The sequence below is a fragment of the Mycteria americana genome, chromosome 2, assembly GCF_035582795.1.
Source record: "Mycteria americana isolate JAX WOST 10 ecotype Jacksonville Zoo and Gardens chromosome 2, USCA_MyAme_1.0, whole genome shotgun sequence".
Lineage (NCBI taxonomy): Eukaryota > Metazoa > Chordata > Aves > Ciconiiformes > Ciconiidae > Mycteria > Mycteria americana.
Window position 1 is genome coordinate 56,228,758 of NC_134366.1, and position 21,782 is coordinate 56,250,539.

General features: G+C 43.4%; 1 protein-coding gene across 4 annotated transcripts in view; it reads left to right on the forward strand.

Moving 5' to 3' along the window:
• The window catches only part of LOC142405690 (dual specificity calcium/calmodulin-dependent 3',5'-cyclic nucleotide phosphodiesterase 1C-like), a 217,155-nt gene that overhangs the window by 146,397 nt on the left and 48,976 nt on the right, over positions 1 to 21,782 (forward strand). For all 4 annotated transcript variants that reach the window (XM_075493529.1, XM_075493525.1, XM_075493526.1 and 1 more), the window contains 5 exons: positions 589 to 689; positions 2,462 to 2,590; positions 15,664 to 15,765; positions 17,065 to 17,185; positions 20,237 to 20,318. In XM_075493529.1, the coding sequence (XP_075349644.1) occupies positions 589 to 689; positions 2,462 to 2,590; positions 15,664 to 15,765; positions 17,065 to 17,185; positions 20,237 to 20,318 (535 nt within the window). The remainder of the gene's footprint in view (positions 1 to 588; positions 690 to 2,461; positions 2,591 to 15,663; positions 15,766 to 17,064; positions 17,186 to 20,236; positions 20,319 to 21,782) is intronic.

Sequence of the window (21,782 nt, forward strand, 5' to 3'; positions counted from 1 at the left end):
AACGCAATTAGGGGAAAAAAAACCATCAGGGCTTTCTCAAATGTTTCTATAAATGATAAATAAATAACAAGATGTACATCTTGTGAGGTTGTGTTCCCTGTTCTCCTTGTGATTCAGTGATTGATGAAGACTTTTAGTTACTGGAAATAAGTGACCTTCTGTATTTGAGGCTCTGCTACCCAGGTCAACTGAGCTGAAAATACATACCCTGGTGGTATGTGCATACCTGCACATGAATCATCAAGTTCCACTTGAATAACCTTGATTTTCTTGAGGTTTCCCTCTCTTCCTCACACATTGCTTTTTAAGAAGGGCACATGTTTCCCCTTGCTCTGCCTTAAGCCTTATTATCTCCTGAAACCATTTTGCTGAAGTTCAATTTATTTAGATGAAGCTTCAGGAAAAACACTGGTTCGGCTTTTGTGTATCAATGAGAGAAGTTTGCTTTAAAACAGCTGGCAGGCTGCAGGGGAAAGGCAATGATGTGCAGCGTTGACTGTCAGCAGGGGATAACTCGCCTTAAAAGACAAAAGCTTTAATATCTGGGAAAATGACAGCTTATCTGATTTCTCTGTAATCTCTTTTCAGCACTGGCTGACAGAGCTGGAGATCTTCGCTATGATCTTCGCAGCTGCCATCCATGACTATGAACACACTGGAACCACCAACAACTTCCACATCCAGACACGGTGAGGCCACTGTAAATCATGATGAAGGGTTGGGAAATGGAGGGGGAAACCTTTGGAGAATAACAGCACAGCCACCTAGAAAAGTGCAGGAGCTTTTGCTTTCAAGTGTTACAGGAGGAAAGTTCACTTCCTTAGGTCACATTTAATTTTCTCTTGCACAACCGTTTACAATGGAATGCGTGTATTCTAGCTTCCTGAGCATTGTTTCATATTAATAATCAGGAAAAAGGAAGGTCCCAAAATATTTCTGTATAAAGTTGCCAAAGACAAATTGCTGTACAGAGTGATGTATTTTGATGAAGGTACAGTTCTGGAGGAGATACTACAATTCAACAGTTTATTCTCCTTGTTGAATTTGAAGAGTCAAACATTAAGTGCGTAAATCACTAATGCAACAATATCTGTATTCATCAGTGAACACCAACACTACACATACTATTCTTACTGTAGTGGAGAACCACACTTGCGGTAAGGAGATATGTTTACTGTTACCTGTTCAGGGATATAATTTTTTAAAGTTTTGTAAATTGCTAGACAGTAATTAGCTGATCACAAACTAGACTGGACTGGCATATTTTTTGAACTCAGAATCTTCTATAAGGCTTTTGGGTTGGTGGAAGAGAGAAGGAGCAGATGAAGATGGCAGCAAAATTCAAAAGTGTGCAAAGATTGTGAAGTCTCTAGTTGCAGTGATAATCATTTAATGTCCGTGTATTATTTTGACAATGGGAGTGTACTGGTAGCAATGCCAAAATGTCTAGATGTCCTCAACTGACACTACACACTTGGGCATTTCTAAGATACATTGCATCTTACCCTAAATTAGATGTCTGGAGTATGTTAGCTGAATCATGCTGTGTATCACAGATCTATAAAGGTTGCTAGGATAAATCGCACATATGCTCAGGAAAGCTTGCGAACGTAGAAAGAAGTTTCTGTCTCTGTTCTGGGCCAAGCCACACTCCACTTCTTACAGCTTCATGCATGCAAGAATTAGGGATCTGCTGTTTTTCTCAAATACATACAGAAGAATTCAAGGAAGGACAGTTGTAATTTCATTTCTGTGACACTGAACATCAGAGGGTGTAAAGCATGAGGGGAGAAAAATATACACTGCTCTCTGGGAAGCAGAAGTGAGTGGGGACTGTAACAAATCATACTCACCTTCTGTTGCCATTAACTTCCAGTGAGAACTTTGTCTTCAGACCACTTTAGCCATTCGTCAATCTCAGATCTACGCCCTGGAGCTTAAAATAAGGCATGAAGTACCTTTGGTCTTACTCTATCCCACTGGCAATTGCCCTTCCGGACAGCATAGTCTAGTGCACAGATGACAGAAAGCAGTTCAGTTATATCTTGCTTACAGCCAGTTTGCTGTTCTGGAAACAATATTGGGATATATCTTGCAATTGCTTACTTGGGTACAGTCAGGCTTTAATATCAGAGCAACATACACAAGAGCTTGAAAAAAATCTCGTGATTCAACTCTAAATTTATGTATTTCTCACAGCTCTTAGCATTTTTTTTTTAAGCATGTAACAAAAAGACTAGGTGAGTCTCTGTTGATGAAATAGATTTTGCGGTGAATTTTGATCTTTAGTTTTCTTTTACTGAATAACAGCAATGAACAAAGTATTACAAGTGCTCTTAAAATGGTTGTATCTGTGCTATAGAACTAATCTCTGTAGCTGATCAAAGGAAAACTTCTGAATGGGAGACTCTTTAGACAGGGAAGAAACATAACCTTTCCTATGTTTTCTTTTAAATGCTAGGTCAGACTCAGCCATTCTATATAATGACCGGTCTGTGCTTGAAAATCACCACGTTAGTGCGGCATATCGTCTTTTGCAAGATGATGAAGAGATGAATATTTTATCTAATCTCTCAAAGGACGACTGGAGGTAAAAATGAACATGGTGGCTGCCTGAGAACATTGCAGCATCACCATAGACTGTTATTACCTTGTTTGAATGGCAGTATGCATTATTGTATATTGCATATTAGTATTTCTATTGCTACAAGAAAAAGAGCTTTAAAAGGTGTTTGTCTTGCTCATTTCTGCTTTTGGTTTTCACCTCTGGTAGTGAGACTAGACTTAATGACAATGGATTATAATATACAAATTGACTCCCGTCTAATTTCTAAGTCTCACAGAGACATCCTTTGTACACATCCATTTGTAATTGAGTGTAGAGGTAGCCTGCTGTTTGTTCATCCTAAAGCGTAAACAGAACCTTTATCTACTTTGACACTCCCTGCCTGGAAATTATAAATGGGACTTAATGCAAAAAAGAATCCAGTCCAAGAGCATAAATCAGTGTCCCGTATATGCCAAGGTGATGTAAGAAGCTGTAATTTGAAATAAGCCTTATGCAACAGATGATTTATGTGCCAAAATCAAACCGTGGTTTGCTTTCTAATAGCAGACAGTTCAAACTGATGAGGGCTTTCTCTTTTTATGGGGTTTTTTGAAGTCCAAGGGGTGGTACTTTAAAAATAGCCCAGTGTGCTAGACAGGAAGAATCCTGCTCCATGGTCTTTCTCATGAGAGGGGAAGCAACTTATGTGGGATCTTATGTGATGCACAGTGCCTCCTGCATACACTGAAATGTGATATAGTGCTGAGCAGTCAGTTCATCTTATTTTAATATAAACGTGGGGAAATGAGCCCTTCTCTGGGGCCTGTCTTCTAGCAAGCTGGTCAGTGAAGGCTCTGCTTGCTAATCTGTTTAGCCTGAATTTCCTATTTATTTCAACTTGTGGACAGTGATGCGATCCTGTAGCTGAACACCAGGAATAAAACTCAGGAGCTTACATGGCTGATTTCAATCAATGTGAGTGTTGTGGAGGAGTGGCCTGAGAAATTCTATCCCCCAATATAGAAAATAGTCTCATGGTGGGCAGCAAGCAGGAACTTAAAAAAAAAAATCTACATAGAGGTGTTAAAAATCTAATTTATTTTTTTAGCTACAGCTGGTAATGCCTTGTCAAATACTGGCAGCAAATTACTGCTTCCTTTTGTGTTGATGGAGGAAATGCAAGGAAGTAACTGACTAGAAACAGCAGCCTTAGAGCCACTGCCTACAAGGAATAGCAGAGCAGCTAGTTGAGTATGCTTCATTGCAAAGATACTGTCTTTAGGAAAGTGGTCTGCTTTGGAGCCTTAAACTGTTTTTGCTTGAATCAAAGCTAGCTTCAGCTATTTCTCATTGATTCTGTAGTGTCAACATGTGTGTTCTGTTGAGGCAGTATGCTTAGATGCAAAGTTTCAACGATTAACCCATCTTTTTAAGAAATAATGTAACTGCCTGAGCAAAAATATCAAGTGGTTTGGATTGCTTACTTGTTCTCTCTCAAGTAGGGTTTTATTATTTTGTAGCTGCTGATCAAGCAGCAGCTGCAGAATAAAGGCCATTATCTGGATGTGCTCTAATACAAAAATATTGTGATTTTTGTGTGCTTTTGCTTTTGACTGCCAGTATGAAATCCCATAGGCAAACATTTGGGAAACACTAGAAACATCAGCTGACTTCAGCAGGATCTGAGGTGTTGAGAAAAAAACCAAGAAGCCTAGAGTTTCCCAGACTGGCACTCAAAAATAGGATCCTCAGTATTGAAGGATGCTTTGGGAAACTATTAAAGTGTGTCCAAATTTAACTTTATGTTGTAGACATACCTGATAAATCTCTCAGCAAAAGGCCCGAGTGATGGTTTTTGGAAAGCAAATTCTGAACTACCTTTCTGAGCTGATCTCTCACTCCTTTTTCACATTACTAGTAAGAGAAAATCTGATGGTCAGTGGATTTTGCAATCCTAGGTGTCTATGTGGATTTGATCACTTTTGTGGTATTCAGTGATCTAGTTAGGGAATGTATTTTCAAGAAAGAAATTTCAAGTAGGAAATTAGAGCTACTGTTTTACTGTTGGAAAATAAATGGGCACAGGTTTTGTAAGGAAAGCAGATGAGACTGGAAGAGATCTTTTGGGCTACAGTCAAGGAGAAAAGAGCTGAATGCTTACTAGTACTTAAACTACATTTTTTCTCCATTTAAAAAAACCTCTGTTGCTTATTAACTATTTGAAAATCAGTTGAGTTTCCTCATTTCATGAATCCCAGTTGTGCAAGTCATCAACAAGTAAATGAAGAAACTATAACAAAAACAGATCACGGTGAATTAAGAAAATAAACTGCAAAGTGAACAGGTGCTTTCCAAGATACTGTTATAGATGTCTTTTCTGGCACTGTATTGCATTGTTAATAATTTCCATGCACTTTAGTGAAACAGAGTATGTTTAGCTCAAGCCCTTTACTGTCAAGTATAGGATTAAAAAGGCATCTGGAAAATGTCTAGCTCCTTAACTCTGTATTGGAGTACAGCTTTGAGAAGTAACTTTTAATGCAATACTGACTTTGTCAGTAAAGCTGCTTGGGGTTTCATCCCTCAAATAATTCTGAGCCCTCCTTGTCAATCCGTGTTATTCCTTTCGAGATTACGATGAGAAACCTTGAATGTTTTTTCACGGAAGATTACTTTGGTCCGAGCCTTCTTTTGTACATAATAGCGTGTGCATGGTTGCATAATCACACCTTTTTCTTATAAAAGTTTCTTTCAATGCATTCAGGATGGGCACATGCACGTTCTGAGTATGATACCTTTACTGAGAATCAGCCATTGAAAATGTTGCCTTGAAAGTAGCGTTTTTTCCTATTCATTTCCATGAGAATAAAGTACTGAGACTTCAACTGGACAAAATGAGCAAAATATCTCACCTTAGGAGATCTTACTGTTGGTTCCTAGCATAGGAATTAAGTGCTCTCAAATGGCCTTTCTCCTGTCCCTTTCCTATGAGTGCAAGGGGATGTGAGTCCTTGACTAGGATACAGCTCTAAGGTGGACACTGATACGGAACAAAGACACATCCAACAAAGTATCCAGCAAAATGATGTAATGTTCTCTGAGGCAAGAAAGGTAGAACCATGAAGTAATTATTCTAAAGAAGAAATGAAGATATTTGCCAGATGGATCAATGCAAGGCTTGGAAGTATTTAGATGTAAAGTCAGCCAGAGTCTATCTCGGCAATCAGTAGTAAAGATGCCGTAAAACTGTGCTTGCTCATGGGACTGTGCCAGATACTATGTTTACATCTGAATCATCTGCAGGACATTGGTTAGAAAACAAAAAATCAAAGCTGTGACATTGGCCACAGGATGAGTTATTATTCGTCATATGACAGTAACAAACCAGGAAATTTACTTCAGGGGTTCCTCTTCTCCAATTGCTTTTCCTGACCCTGTTCCCTGACAACATGTCCTCTCCACCTAATTCTTCCTTTCCCTAATTCTGCAGGGGTTATTAAAAGGTAAGTTATCTTAGAATTTATTTTCAAATTTGGTAACTTCTAACTTTTTCTCAGTGGTAGCTTATAGGTGTAAGAATGTGATGTCTCCCTGGCTCCTGGCCTCTGGCCTTAGGGAAGTATATATTCTGCCATGAGAGAAAACATCTGGAAGTGTAATGAGAAATCTTAAAGTCCTTAATTAGTCAGCCAAGCAGCATAGGCAGGTCTATAAAAAAGACTTTGAGTCCACAAGGGATTCTCAGCTGAGGGGACCTGCAAGAAAACCCATTCCCAAGCCGTAGCAGAGCCATAGTATTCTAAGTAGCGACCACTTTCATGTGACTTTATTTTTGTTGCCACAAACAGTGATCTAAAACAGGATGAATGAGAAATCCAAGCTCAGTTTTTCACTCTGTCACAGATCTCCTGGGTGATTCTGCCAACTGACTTTTGCTGGAATTCATTTCACCTAAGGTGAAGCAGCAAATTGTCTAAGCTTTCTTCTTACTTAAGGCAGAAAGGCAGTCCCTCCAAAGGACAATTCATTCCACTTATATGAGGATGACAAGAGCCTTGCTCTGGAGATGCTGATCTCCATCCAGTCTCCACGGCAAAACCAGCTGAACTGGCTTACGTAGAAACCTACAGGCAGCTGAGGTCTGACAGTAGTGACAGGAATGGATAAAAGGCTTAAACAAAAATACTTAGCACACAGTATGTTCCCACAGTGGTTGCCAAGACAAACAACAGAAATACATTTGAAGATGGACTAGGGAAATTGAAGGAAGAGAGATTCCGGAGTGGTGATCAGCCATTACAGTTAGGGTTCAGCTGGCAGCTCAGAAAGTTGTTTGAGGCGCTTCCTGCAGCTCCTGTAACTGGGAACTGTTGAAGAAAAGGATGAGGGAAACCCATGGTTGCATGTGACTCGGCCCAACCAAATTCCAGCGTTGTTTCTGATGCCATGAGTACCTTAGATGGGCTGCACAAAATCACCCTAAAAGCTGGCAGTCAACATCATTTGTGGCAATACTTGTGTCTCCCACTGTATGGTGATGACGCCTTTTTCTGCACAGCTCAGTGAGAAACCTGAAGAAATGCTGCCGCCAGCATGACTGTGCGATGGAGCATAGGACAGAGAGGTGCAAGCTAACAAGGCGTAGTGCAGCTCCTGCCATGTCTTTCGGGCCAGTTTCAACAACCGTAGAGCTGCCTATGCTCAGGAACAGCCTTTTGTGCCTATGGTCTGCCTTTCTGCAGTCCCTTAATTGCCACAGTAATGGTGCTTGCAATTCTGAGGCCAGACCTGGATGCTCTCCCCTGAGGAGTAACACGCCCCAGTGCCTCCCTCCTGTAAGCATGTCCCAAGTCTCCTGTGTTCAATGTAGACTGCACCTGTGCATTGCAGTGTTTACTAAAGACATATTTGGAAGGAGTCAGGGCCTGTCTGTCTCAAGAGCTGATCCAGACTGCCCGATTCTGATTGAAGTTGTGTCAGTTGCTCCTGGTTGTGCCTGAAGGCACTAGGAATTAGGTCAGATTTGCAGCTAATACAGATGCCTCCTCAAAACCTTCCGTGAGCTGCTAAATTGGTCACTGGTGCTTTTAGGGCCATTAGTTAATGGAAATGCACTGAAGGCTGTAGTCAGTAAGAATAATACAATGTTGAGTAATGCGAATTGCATTGCAGTGGTGAGCAAATGGATCCCCTTTTTCTCCTCAAACCGTTGCAGAAGGGCATTTTTCGCTTGGGGCTATTCTGCTCGGAAAAGTGACTGGATGGAAACAGGTGCCCAAGTGCAGCAGCCCTCCTGCCTGTGTATGTTCGGGATAGCCTTTTTCCACCTTGCTGCTTCTCGGTCTGTTAGCAATTTAGCTGCAACTCATCTGTGCATGAATGAGTGCTATTTGCTTCTAGTCCATGTTGCCACGGTGCTGAATGGGGTTTCATATTCTGTCTCTGAGCACAATAAAGCTAGGCAAGTGTTAAAACAGAGAGAACTGGAAGGACATGAAAGTACATGAGTAAGCGATGCAATAATTTGGATCTTTTTGACCTAAGAGGGAGAGAGACGACGTAGCAGATAAAAAGAAAGCAAACTCCCAAATAAACCCCCATAAACCAAGCCAAGCCAAACCAAACAGCCCCAATGTTTTTCCTTCTGTACAGAGCAAACTTGACAGGAAGTCCTTGAGGTGCACCAAGACTGTCAGTTGAGTGTGTTCCCTGGTTTGCTGCAAGGCCTGGGCCTCCAGTAAGCTGTGCTGGGTACCTGCGAGTCCGCTCCAAGGCTGCACGTGGGAGCAACCCAAATAGTGCTGTTGATTAGAAGGCAAGGTGTAAAAAGAGAGTTGGCAGCATGGCCCGCTGCCTCCTGGCTGTGGGGTTAAAGAGCTTAAAGCCAGAGGAGCTCAGGAGCTCACAGAGGTATTTTTTTTCTGCAGAAGCAGTTTTCACGGCAAAGCTCCACTTCCGTGTTTGATTCCTACCATTAAGGTGAAGCTTTTTTCTCACCCGTCTCATGAAGTGGAGGCGCGATGCCACTTCCCGTGCACGTTAGCAAAGAACACTCGCATTGGAATGCTCTCATAGTTCTTCTTTGATCACTAAGACTCAGGAAGCAGGTAGGAGAGTTGAGCCCGCAGCTTGTATCCTACCAAAGAGAGCAGGGCTGCAAGCTGGGGAAAATCAAGCTCGCTCTCTCTTTTTTTTGTACAAGGCCTTTGCTGTTCTGGATACCAAAACTAGCAGCAGTGAAGTGCGTGTGGGAGATGAACAGGATGATTTTGTACGTGGTATTGGGTCAGGACAACAGTGTCAGTGTTCTGGAAGAGCACCAGTCAGACCCAGGTGTGAGCCCTCTCTTCTCTCAGCCGCACAGCAGCAGCTCCCTCCGCCTGCCCTTGTGTGCCCTGTGCCCCGGCCCCTCACCATCTCGAAGGTGCTGGGCTGGGCCCGCACCGCGTATGTCAGTGTCGTTCCTGCCCTGGGGAGACCAGAATGGGAGACAGGAGTCCGCATGCAGCCTCAAAAGTGTGATCCACCTCCAAGGGCTCTTCCTCCTCTGCAGGTGGATCCACCTGCATGAGCTCATTGTCATTCTGTGGCGGGTTGAGCTCCATGGGCTCGAGTTGCCTGCCATAGGTGCTGCTCCTCTGGTCAGCCCAATGGCGTTTTTTGGGCTGTGGAGGCATCCTCAGTGGTTGCAAGAACCTCTTCTTGCTCGTCCCACTCAATGTGGGCACGCGCCTCACTTCGCCGGGTCCTCCTCTACCAAGCACGCTTGATGTCAGAATCTGTAGGTGCTCAGTGAGCTGTGGGCCAGGTGCAGGGGTGCCTGCTGGTCTAACGGAAGGCTGGTGACATCAAGGCTGGACATTCTTTAAGGAGGAAGTCCTAAAGGCACAAGAGCGGGCTGTCCCCAGGTGCCGAAAGACGAGCCGGCGGGGAAGAAGACCGGCCTGGCTGACTAGAGAGCTCTGGCTCGAACTGAGGAGAAAGAGGAGAGTCTATGACCTCTGGAAGAAGGGGCGGGCAACTCAGGAGGACTACAGGGGTGTAGCGAGGCTGTGCAGGGAGAAAACTAGAAGGGCCAAAGCTGAGCTAGAGCTCAGTCTGGCTGCTGCTATAAAAGACAACAAAAAACACTTCTTCAAATACATTAGCAGCAAAAGGAGAGCTAAGGAGAATCTCCAGCCCCTAGTAGATGTGGGAGGAAACACAGTGACCAAGGATGAGGAAAAGGCTGAGGTACTTAATGCCTTCTTTGCCTCAGTCTTTATTAGCAGGGCCGAATGTTCTATGGGTACCCAGCCCCTGGAGTTGGAAGATAGGGATGGGGACCAGACTGGAGCCCCCATTATCCAGGGGGAAATGGTGAGTGACCTGCTGCACCACTTAGACACTCACAAGTCTATGGGGCCTGATGAGATCCACCCGAGAGTGTTGAAGGAGCTGGCAGATGTGCTCACCAAGCCCCTTTCCATCATTTACCAGCAGTCCTGGCTAACTGGGGAAGTCCCTGCTGACTGGAGATTAGCGAATGTGACACCCATCTTCAAGAAGGGCCGGAAGGAGGACCCGGGGAACTACAGGCCTGTCAGCCTGACCTCGGTGCCGGGGAAGCTGATGGAGCAGATCATCCTGAGTGCTATCACACGGCATGTAGAGAATAACCAGGGGATCAGGCCCAGCCAGCATGGGTTCAGGAAAGGCAGGTCCTGCTTGACCAACCTGATCTCCTTCTATGATAAGGTGACCCGCCTAGTGGATGAGGGGAAGTCTGTGGATGTTGTCTATCTAGACTTCAGTAAAGCCTTTGACACGGTTTCCCACGGCATTCTCCTGGAGAAACTGGCTGCTCATGGCTTGGACGGGTGTACTCTTCGCTGGGTAAAGAACTGGCTGGACGGCCGGGCCCAGAGAGTGGTGGTGAATGGAGTTTACTCCGGTTGGCGGCCGGTCACAAGCGGTGTTCCCCAGGGCTCGGTGTTGGGGCCAGTTCTGTTTAACATCTTTATCAATGATCTGGACGAAGGGATCGAGTGCACTCTCAGTAAGTTTGCAGACGACACCAAGTTGTGTGGGAGTGTTGATCTGCTGGAGGGTAGGCAGGCTCTGCAGAGGGACCTGGACAGGCTGGATCGATGGGCTGGGGTGAATTGTATGAGGTTTAACAAGGCCAAGTGCAAGGTCCTGCACTTGGGCCACAGCAACCCCATGCAACGCTACAGGCTTGGGGAAGAGTGGCTGGAAAGCTGCCTGGCAGAGAAGGACCTGGGGGTGTTGGTTGACAGCCGCCTGAATATGAGCCAGCAGTGTGCCCAGGCGGCCAAGAAGGCCAATGGCATCCTGGCCTGTATCAAAAATAGCGTGGCCAGCAGGACTAGGGAAGTGATTGTGCCCCTGTACTCGGCACTGGTGAGGCCGCACCTCGAATACTGTGTTCAGTTTTGGGCCCCCCACTACAAGAGGGATATTGAGGTACTGGAGCGCGTACAGAGAAGGGCAACGAAGCTGGTGAAGGGTCTGGAGCAGAAGTCTTATGAGGAGCGGCTGAGGGAGCTGGGACTGTTTAGCCTGGAGAAAAGGAGGCTGAGGGGAGACCTCATCGCTCTCTACAACTACCTGAAAGGAGGTTGTAGAGAGGTGGGGGTCGGTCTCTTCTCCCAGGTAACAAGTGATAGGACAAGAGGAAATGGCCTCAAGTTGCGCCAGGGGAGGTTTAGACTGGATATTAGGAAATTTTTCTTCACCGAGAGGGTTATCAAGCATTGGAACAGACTGCCCAGGGAAGTGGTTGAGTCGCCATCCCTGGAGGTATTTAAAGGACGTTTGGATGAGGTACTTAGAGACATGGTGTAGTGGTGGTTTTTGGCAGTGTTAGGTTTATGGTTGGACTCGATGATCTTAAAGGTCTTTTCCAACCTATATGATTCTGTGATTCTGTGATTCTGTGATCACTAACAGAAGTTGCTGTGGCTCGGAGGGTGGCCCCTGAGGCCCTGAAGGGCCCATGCCGTGGGGCCATGTTGCTTGCCAGAGAGAAAGGCTGCCCCTGGGGCACCGGGACTGCCCTCCAGCTCCCCTTGTGTGCCCTGGGCTCCAGCCCCCTCCTTGTGTCAAGCTTGGGGTCCTCTCAACGGGACGGTGGCCACAGTGTCCCAGGAGGGTCGGGGAGTCTCCACGACCCTCCACCCACTTGGCTCCCTTCAAGTGACATCGTCCCCGCATGCGACAGTAGCAGAGAGGGGCAGAGGGGAGGAGAGGGCCTGGCGTCCTGCGGGCTGCTGCGCAGGGGTGACGGGAGGAGTCCATTGTAGGGCCACCGAGGTCCTTGGGGCCTGTAGGTGAGGTTTTCAGTGTGAGGACGCGAAGGCTCATGGGGGATTGCTGTCCTTGCTAGTTCTTGCCTCGGGTACCGAATGGGGGGTTGAAGATGAAGCCCAACCCCACCCTGGCATTGCACAAAGAAGAGCAGCAGATCAGTTGGGACTCTAGCACGCAGGATGGATTTGATCTTGGCTAGGGGCTCTTGAGGGGAGTGCTTAGGGTGAAGGGTGTGTAGGTACTTCTCCCCCATCAGTTGATTCCCATGTACCTCAAGGAGTGTAAAAGCTGTTGAGAGCACATCAGTGAAGGAGTCGAGGGAGGTGTTTTTCTTTCCTCCAGAGTGACTCAATGCCAAAGAGTCTGCAAAGAGAAATCTTGCTGACTTGTTGAAAGAAGGAGAGCTAAGCTGGCTGTGAAGGTGTTTCTGATGATGGCTTGTGGTGCCTGTGCTGCCACGGTGACAGCAGATGCCAGGGTGCTCCTTTTTCCCATCATTCCATTCCTCTGCTTTCATGGCTTGTATAGCTAGAGAAGGCAGTAGGGACTTTTAAACTATCCACTGGTGTCATGGGGGAAGGTGTCATCTGTCTGCTCTTTACTAGTTTCCTTTCTGCCTTTGGCTCGTGCTTTTTTGTCCAGGCCCCTGTGCAGACCACATCTTTAGAGGATTGTTTGTCTTTTTGTTGGGCTAGATTTTGACTAGGATTTAGGTGGCAGAGAGAGATGGCGCAGGTGGGGAGGAGGTGCTGACGAGCACTGTCTTTTTCATGTAATGAAAACCATTCTGGATGATGGAGATCTCAGGACACCTTATCTTGTATACTTGTTGCCATGATGCCGCATGCCCAGGAATAAAATGGGAGATAGGTTTAGCTCTTAATGGTCAGCGGGCAGATTGTCTCTAGGACATTTCCTTGGCCTGAGTTGACAGGCAAGTTACCTTTACTGGGAGATGTTCTGATGGGACCATGCTTGTGGATGCTTAGCCCGGTGCAAGGGTTAAGGTTTCATCTCCTCCTTCATCTGGAGGAGATGAAGGCAAGGGCGTGTCTGCCTCTATCAGCTTGCCAGAGTTGATAGATTATAGAGGTATAATCCTTCTTCCTTTTTCATTAGATGGCATTATTTCTTCTTTTGCTGGGGTACTATTTTTTAAAGACTTGGATAATTTAATTTTTCTTGAGTCGAGTTATTTAATCAGTCCCTCAGGACAATTACTACTGGAGCAAACTAGCTTTGGTTCTTCATGAACGTCTTCCTGAATACAAAACTGGGTTTGAATGACTGGGAGGACAGGAGAAGAAGATATTGCAGAAATACCAGGGGGATCTCTGACTTTCTAATCCCCCTAGTAACACTGGAAGGGAGAGCTGAATTTGCCTGCCTCTTCACCACAGGTCAAAAATAATAGTATTTCTAAAGCCTATGTGTTGGGTGCTATACTTTTGCACAGTTTCACAGCAATGTGTAGGCATATGAAAGTAGTGCAGCCTCTCCTCTTACCGCATTTCTTTTTTGAGATTGTAGAATATCTCTTCTTAAAGGTAAAGAAGAGGAAACTATTTCAGTTGCCTTGCTTTTCCTCTGCTTTTGTATCCTGCGCTTCTCTGATACGAAGGCATTAGCCCACATGAAAGACAGATTACTCTGAACATGTGTGATGTCAAACGTTAACAGGCTTTTGTGCATTATTAGCATCATTAAATATAGTCCAGTGATACCTCAGTGGAAACACCTCTTGCAAACAGTTTCTGGGGACTAGTTAGCCAGGGCTGCTATGCAGCATGCAGACTGCAGCGCCATAATGTGTTGTGTAGACTTTGAAGACAATTGCAGAAACAAAGTGCTAAAGCTGGTCAGAGCAAAAAGTAACAGCTGTGTGTATGCCGGGCTCCAATCTGACTGAGAAGCAAGACCAAGAAATGGAAAAAATATCTATCTTCACTTCTCTCCGTAATGTTTTTCAGCCTTATCTCAACGTGGCAACAAATGCACAAGCCTATCATCCTCTGGCATATGCCTTTTGAAAGTTTCTCTCATGTATTACCTATGTCCAGTAAATTATCTATGTCCACGCCCCTTTCAAAGTCACCTGCTATTGTGATGCCTGATGTTTGAAGTGACAAATAAGAACTCTTCAGTAGTAAAATACTGTATTTTTTAATGTCTCTGAAGTATTTTTCCTCTCTGTTTCAGAGGAAATGATGTTCTGAAATAAGTGCAGAGGTCAGAGAATGTGCATATTCCAGATTTACATTTATAAAAGGGAAACTAGAATTTCTGTGCTTGCGAGTGTGTGTACATGCTGGCACTGAAGCCAGTGACTCATTCACCTGAGCTGAGCCCTTTGCTTTTGTATTGCTAGTGTAATAAGCTACACACAAAGTATCCCATGCAGACCATTACGATGGAGTTGCACTCCAGAGGATGTAGTGAAGTGTCTGCTGTTTCCCAGGAATAATCCCAAGCACTAACTGTTCCCACACCATAATCACACCCTTTTCACACCCATTTACAAACGTAAAAGTTTGTTTCTATGCGTTCAGGTTCTCTTCTCCTGCCTCTCTTGCTTGTATTGACAGAGATGTTTATGCTGCTGGGAATGAGCCAGAGCAGGGAACTGACCAGGACTGGCAAAAAAAAAAAGATCCGAAATAATTTAAAATAAGTTTGTTTTCAGCCACCATATCATCATCTTTAATGCTGTTGGCTATGCAACTGATTGTACATAAGTGTGAGGAAGAGGGGGTGGGTATACTGGGAGAAGTGCGAGTCCAGCTGATGCCATCTTAACGTGTGTGCAGAACTCCTGGCCAGGGGGACTCACTACGTGCCACCCGTGGGATGGGTAAGCACAGCAGTCTTGGGTTTCTACACAGTGATGACTTGGGGCTGGAACTTGAGCACAGCCACCAGAAGCAGACGAGACATGCTCAAAATAAACCATGTCCTTCATGAAACATTCATGAAAAGAAGAATGGTAACTTTTTTTTTTAAATGAAAGCTCACCCATTTCTGAATCTCCCAAATCCTGAGCTGGTATGCTAACCTTGGGCTGTTCTTCCTCTGTTAACCTGTGGATAGCTGAATTGAGAGAAAGAGAAAATAAATTTGTATTGTGTGGTAGATAAGAATGTTCTGATATTTTAAAATCTCTAGGGTATCCATATTTTCTTCAAAGGAATTTCAGCTGGATCCTAAACAAGTTTGTTTAACAAAAATTCACACAGGAATAGTTTGAATGAATAATATCAGGGAGGTAATGCAGGTCCTCAAAGGTCTTGACTGCATATATGCATCTTACATACTAGGAATTTTTTTTTTTAACATGCTTTTTTTCCTTTAATAACATGACTAAACTTTCAACATAGGTATCGACCAGTTTTAGTCAAGTGGATAGAGGTTCAGGTTCAAAAGTTCACCTGATTCATGCCGAGGCTTTAAACAGTCTTTTTACTTCCTTCTAAGAATGCCCTATAAAAGAAATCAATTTAAGAGGTTTGTGGTTAATTGAAAAAGGAGTACTAATGCTAACGCGCTCTTCAGAAAATATCTAAGATTTCTCTTAGCAAGGATTAGCCACCTGGCTTAATTTGCAGCCCTCGCACTCCTGCGTTTGTGTAGAAAATCATTCATCCTCTTCCCCGTCTCTGAAAGAGGGATAATGGAAAGAGTGACATATAAAGGCAGAAGTACGGTCAATAATTTGCAGATAGACAACAAAAGAAACGGGAGTGTGTCTGATGCTGGTTTTTGTGTTTCTCTTTCCTTGCTCCTCTCATCGTGATGCCATCCAAAAGGGAATTCAGAGCTCTAGTGATTGAGATGGTGTTGGCCACCGATATGTCCTGTCACTTCCAGCAAATCAAAGCCATGAAGAATGCTTTGCAGCAGCCAGAAGGGTGAGTCACTTCATAACACTGTGCAGTGAGGGGCTGCATTTCAGCTGGTGCTTTGCCATTGTGTTTGACTTCAAAAGCACCTCTCCAGGGGCCCTCACTCTCTTTGATGTCCACATCGATTCTCTTTCTGCTGTTGAATTTTGAATGAATTCACTTAGGAGTGGGCTGGCACTCCCCTATACACACATCTCTATTCTGTGCTGGTGGACCAAAGCTTGCAAAGGTCACCATGTTGTGATAAGACTCCCTGGGCATTTCCCTTTGCATATCAGGGTAACATCAAGGACAAGATCCAGCTGAGTGACCTCTACAGCTTGAGTATGACTCAAGGTTATAAGATCTGCAGAACACAACTTACGCATTGCCCTTCTGCAGGTGGTATCAGCTGCCACCTCTACAAGTGGCCTGCTCCATAACCAGAGGACAGATGAAAACAACTTGAGATCCACTGAGGGAAGGACTAGAAGATAACAGATGGAGCAGTATGGGGAGGGCCTTTTCTTCTTCCCAGTATGCCACTAGGAGCTGTAATATTTTGTCCACAGCTCTTCCCCATAAAATTCCTTTTATACTGCAGAAAGCTTTGAGTGATGGTCATTTTTTCACCCTGGACACAGGTCTGTCCAGAGCCTCCCAGAATTATACCTGTATCAGACCAGAGTGTGGCTAGCCACTTGGTCCTCTCAGAAGCTACAACTCTTCCAGCTATTTCAGACAGTCAAAAGCAGGAATTAAAAACCGAGACTACCCATCCCAAGAAAGCATTATTTACTGGGTTCTTGGGCTAGCCTCTCAAGTTATGGTTTTAAGAAATGGCCAGCCTTTTTTGTTCTGTGGAACCAAATGCAAGGATCACCTTCTGACCTCGCACTAGTTTTCTAACAGTAGAACATTTATCAGTTACTGTGTAGGCTCATCAGTGCCCCTGAGATCGGATCCAAACTGTTTACTTCAGTAAGATGGTAGGGACCAACTTCTCTTTTGAGCTGCATAAAATGCAGCCCAGCTGAAATGGGGAACACAGCAGCTCTTCAAGCCTGCTTGTACAGACAGACAACCCTGGAAATTAACTTAGCAAGGCTTTTTGCACTTCTTAATGTCTCTGTTACAACAGGAATGGTGTATGTTGGAGAAATTAGGCAGTCTTTCGTAGTTGCCTGATTTTATGAACACAGAAATCATTCCATTAATATCCTGGACAAAGATTCTAATGACCTCATTTCCCTGCTTAAGTGAGATTTTTGTCATTCTCCACTGCAAGAGCAGACAATTAATTTATTTGATCCTTTGGGTTTTCAGAATTGACAAGCCGAAAGCCTTATCACTGTTGTTGCATACAGCAGATATCAGTCATCCAGCCAAGGCCTGGGATCTCCATCATCGCTGGACCATGTCTCTGCTAGAGGAGTTCTTCAGACAGGTAAAGCTAGGGAAGTTCCTGTGCATTTCTGCAGCACAGAGGGAGTGTGTATGATTGGGCGAGGAAGTAGGAAAATATGAACACAGATCTTTTCCTTCTCCGATTTTCTCAAGAACCTCCTAAAAGATATGAAGCTTTCTCATCTGGTACCAGTAGCACCGGCTATCATGCCTCTTGGCAAGTTAGTGTCTGACACACTTCCTATAGATAATAGATGTTATCTACATAGTAGAAATTCTAATTTGGGAAGCTAATACGTGTTTCAAATTAGCAAAATATAGAATATGTGACATTCTGCTTAGCTGTAGAACCATAGAAAACAGATTTAGGTAGCTGTACTTTATAGAACTGTACTTACATTATTGGGGTAGATGTGAAAAATGCATTACCTTTTCTTTAGATGAAGTGAACTGATCTAGTTTATAGCTCACAGTGGACTGCCTACTGACAGACCCACAAATCTAGACAAATCATTAAGCTCTGTGTGATAGCTATAAGCTCCCCAAGTGACTAATTAAAAGCATTTAAAGAGCTGCCTTAAAAAAAAGTAAAAGTAAACAGAGCGCTTAGGAGTGTTTAGGATACTTTTCACCAATATGAATTACTAAACTAAGCAGAAAACTAAGTGCTTAATTTCCCCCCAGAGTTCAATAACTTAATGTTTTATAGTAAATCTGAATGCAAAAAAGAAAAATGTATGACAATTTTTAAAAAGTTCTGACTATTTTTTTATATGGCATCTCTTTTTAAAGGCATTGTGGGAATCCCTCCTCAATAAGGACATTGAAAGAATTTGCTTTGAAATGAACTTTAATTTGTTTTTCAAACTAAAAATGGGTTTACTAGGTGGAAGCAGGTCGATCATACCTGCAACTGTCTCTTTGTTGCCACACAGGAGGCTCGTGCAAGTAGGATGATTTTCACATACATTTTAGGGAAAACTCTGTGAATGTTTATGCTTTTCTAGCTCAAAATTATACTAGATGAGTTAAAATACACCACTGCTGAGTCCCCTAAAGACTGGTGAAGGAATTAAGATTAGCTAGATATGAGACCGCAAAAAGCCTGAGTTTTGGTCTGTTTTACACATGTAATGAAGACAAAATTATTATTTTATGTTTTCATAAGAATAACTTCATTTCAGCCAACAAATCTTACTTTAGTTTTGAATGACAAATGCCTCCACTTTTAGATAAAGCTTTATATAAAACTTGTAGTCTAGTTCCAAATTCAGATGTAGTATTAATTCCCTCTTCAGGAAAACCCTTAAGCTTACTATGAAGCATAGACTTGTGTTCATTGAAGTTGTTTAGTACTAGATCAATACATACATCCCTACCTGACAGCAGAAGAACAACACACACTCTTCTCACAAGCTGAGAAGTACCAGTAGCCAGAGGGGACCATGGTGATAAGAAACTGGGCTAGCATCAGATTAGGTATTTATTTCCTTATGCTCTTCGCCTGCAGACCCTCTCCTGTTCTTTCTATTATGTGCACTGCAGAGAAATAAAGCCTGACTTAACCTGTATCAGTACAGGTCCCCAGTATTGGTTTCCAAGTATTTTGTGATGTGACACAGGTCTTCCTATACCAAGTAACCATGCTGTACATGTGAATGATGCTTCTGAGTAATACCATTTTTTTTACATTCAGCAGCTATGGTGAGCATCTCTTAAAGCAAACATCTTGCATGAATTAATTTGTTTTACTAACGCACTTTAGCTAGCCATGAGGGTGCGGCCCAAACAGCTTAGAAGTCAACTATCTTCTAAGCAGCCAGAAAGGCAGTTAGGGGTTCCTTCCTAAAGAGAATTAGGCACTGGGGTTTTTAAGAGGCATAAGGAGTAAGAAAAGAATTATGATTAGGTAAGAACTAGCACTGAGAGATGTTTTTCCTGAGAGATGCAGCAGACACAGTAAAGGAACGTTACTTGGAAATATTTCTGTGTTTAGTTTCTGTTTTATCCTGATGTTTGTATATCAGACTCCTAACATAAAGCAGAATTGTTCTGCAATAGAAGAATACTATTGCTTGTTGTTCCACCCAAAACTCCAACAGGACTTGTGCCCCTATTTCATGTATGTTATATTAACAAAAAGAAGAATTCAGCTCTTCTTATGCCTACAGAAGTTTTTCTTTGATTAGTTTGCTGGCTATTTTAGCTTCCATTTGACATTAGTCAGAACACTAGCAAGAAGTTCAGCACAGTTAAAGTGAGCTGCTGATTTAAGGAATTGATTCTATAGTATAGTTAACAGGCTATTTAAATTGGAATGCTCAGTGGGGAGTATTGCAACTATGTCATCCTATATATCTTCTCAACATAAAGCAATATGTTATAGAGTGACTGAACCAAGTTAAAGGGCTTTTTGAGAATATGCAGCTTGAAAGACTGGAAAAAAATGGGGTTATAACACTTGATCTTCTGCACCATCTTGTGATGTTAGAAAAGGACTTTCAGTTCTGAGGGCTGGAAAGTGTGTTTGGACTTTTGTACTTAAGCACTTACGTAAAATGTTGTCAATGCCAGTGTTTCCTTTGGAAGAAGTAGCTAATCTGCATCTGGCCACCCATGACCTGTGAATTCCTTATCTGAAAGGCTAAAAAAGACTTGCAAAGAAATGCAAGCCCTGAAAAATCAGTTCTGACACTGATGTTTTCTCTTGAAAGGTTTGTCTGAGAACTGACTTCTGCTGGGTTCTCTGGAGAACTGCAGTGAGAATTGTTCTTGTGCTCAAGTGGGTTTTTAGTTGGTGCATAGAAGTACCAAGCAGGCAGGGAAAGCTCTGAGGAAAGATTCACTGGAATCAAGATGTTTAATTCACCGGCTTCTGCTTGGACTACAACTTTTCCAGCCAGACTCAAATTCTCCACAATTTGTGTTTAAAAAAAAAAAACAAACCACAACCAAAACCAAAATCAAAACTTAATTAAAGAAAGTAAAATGAGAGGCTTTTACAGTCATGACCTAAGATATCAAAGTGCATTGTCTTTTTCTTGTCTTTTTCTTGTCTTTTTCTAATTTATTCTCAATTTTGTTTCTCCAGGGTGACAAAGAAGCAGAACTAGGGCTTCCCTTCTCTCCACTGTGTGATCGCAAGTCTACTATGGTTGCTCAGTCTCAAATAGGTACGTCCCTTTTGGTGCACGCAAAGTAGCATCTTAAAAGCAAAACTTACCCTTCCCTGTGGGACTAAGATCATGGTGATCTCTCATCATTTGGAACTATGTTAAAGAGAGGAAATAAAGCACAATAGCATTATTTTCCTCAGATCAACAATTCAAAGCTGAGGAGCCATTAAATTTATGGTGGTGGTTCCATGCAGTAACCAAGTTACCTCTGATGTGTCTGCAGACATGACTACAGTGCCTGGTTATGACACTACTCCATGGTTTTCTGAGCTGTAAAGATGAGGCACACATGGCAACATGTGATATGAAATTGGTATCATTGGTATCATTGGTGGATATGAAAATGTAATGTCAGTCCTTTCGATGACCTGGGCAAAAGCTATTGTGTGTTTTTCCATTTATTCCTCCCACCCTTTCTCTCCCAGTGCTTCAAGCCAACGAATATTTTTCACTGAAGCCAAGCAAATAGCAAACCTTTTTCTGCTCCACCCATTCAGAAACAGAGATCTTTTTACAGACTCGGCAACAGCACTTTCTCTACCTCTCCTCCAGTTACTGAGTGAAAAAGTAGGAAAAGGATGAGGCAACATGCCTGGTATTTGGTGAGAAAACAAGAGGGGCTAAGTGAAGTAAAACTGTTCAGGAGGCTGGGAGCAAAAAAGGACAACGGAAAAGGTGGATTTGTGGGTGGATTTTTATACCTAGGAAGCAAGCGAAGTAGACAGAAGAACATGATCTAACCTCGACTGGAGAATAGGGTGCCAAATGGAATAACAGAAGAAAGATAACACGGACCCTAAAAATGAGGAAACTGAGTCCAGAAGCAGAAAGAGTGAGAATGTATTAAAGGAAAACAAACAAAAAATTTGAAGTATGAAATTTCTCTCAAAGAACAAGACAAAATATCCCTGAACCTAGGAAAGTTCAGATTCATATCTGTGGCTAAGAGCCATTCTGTTTAAAATTATTTCATTGTTCCTGTTAGGCAAGCCATTCTCTGAGGGACCCCATCCCAGATTTTTCTGGCTTTGGAAGTTTAGACAGTTCAGCCAAGAATCTGAACTTGAAAAGCCCTATGCAAGCCTGACCTGCTTTCCAGACTTGTAGCATTTACTCTTCTGCAACAATAACCCAGAAGAGTGGGAATGTGTGTAAAGCGCAGTGCAACTGCTGAGGACATTTGTGTTCTGCCAGCCGCTCAGTGGAGGGAAGCAGCAGCAAACTTGAAGTGCTGCAGTCTCAGCTAAAACCCATGTTGAGTAATCCTGGGCAGACTACACCTGCTGCTGTGCTGTGGGAGAAGATAAACTCTCTCTCTCTCTGGCTGGTGTGGAGGGAAGCGTACATAGAGACTTCTCTTTCACATCCCTTCTATCAGCTTTCAGATATGTCCCTCACTCCTTACAAGGAAGAGGAACTGTGCTTCTCGTGGGGTCTCTCTATGTAGGGGTCTCTCTATGT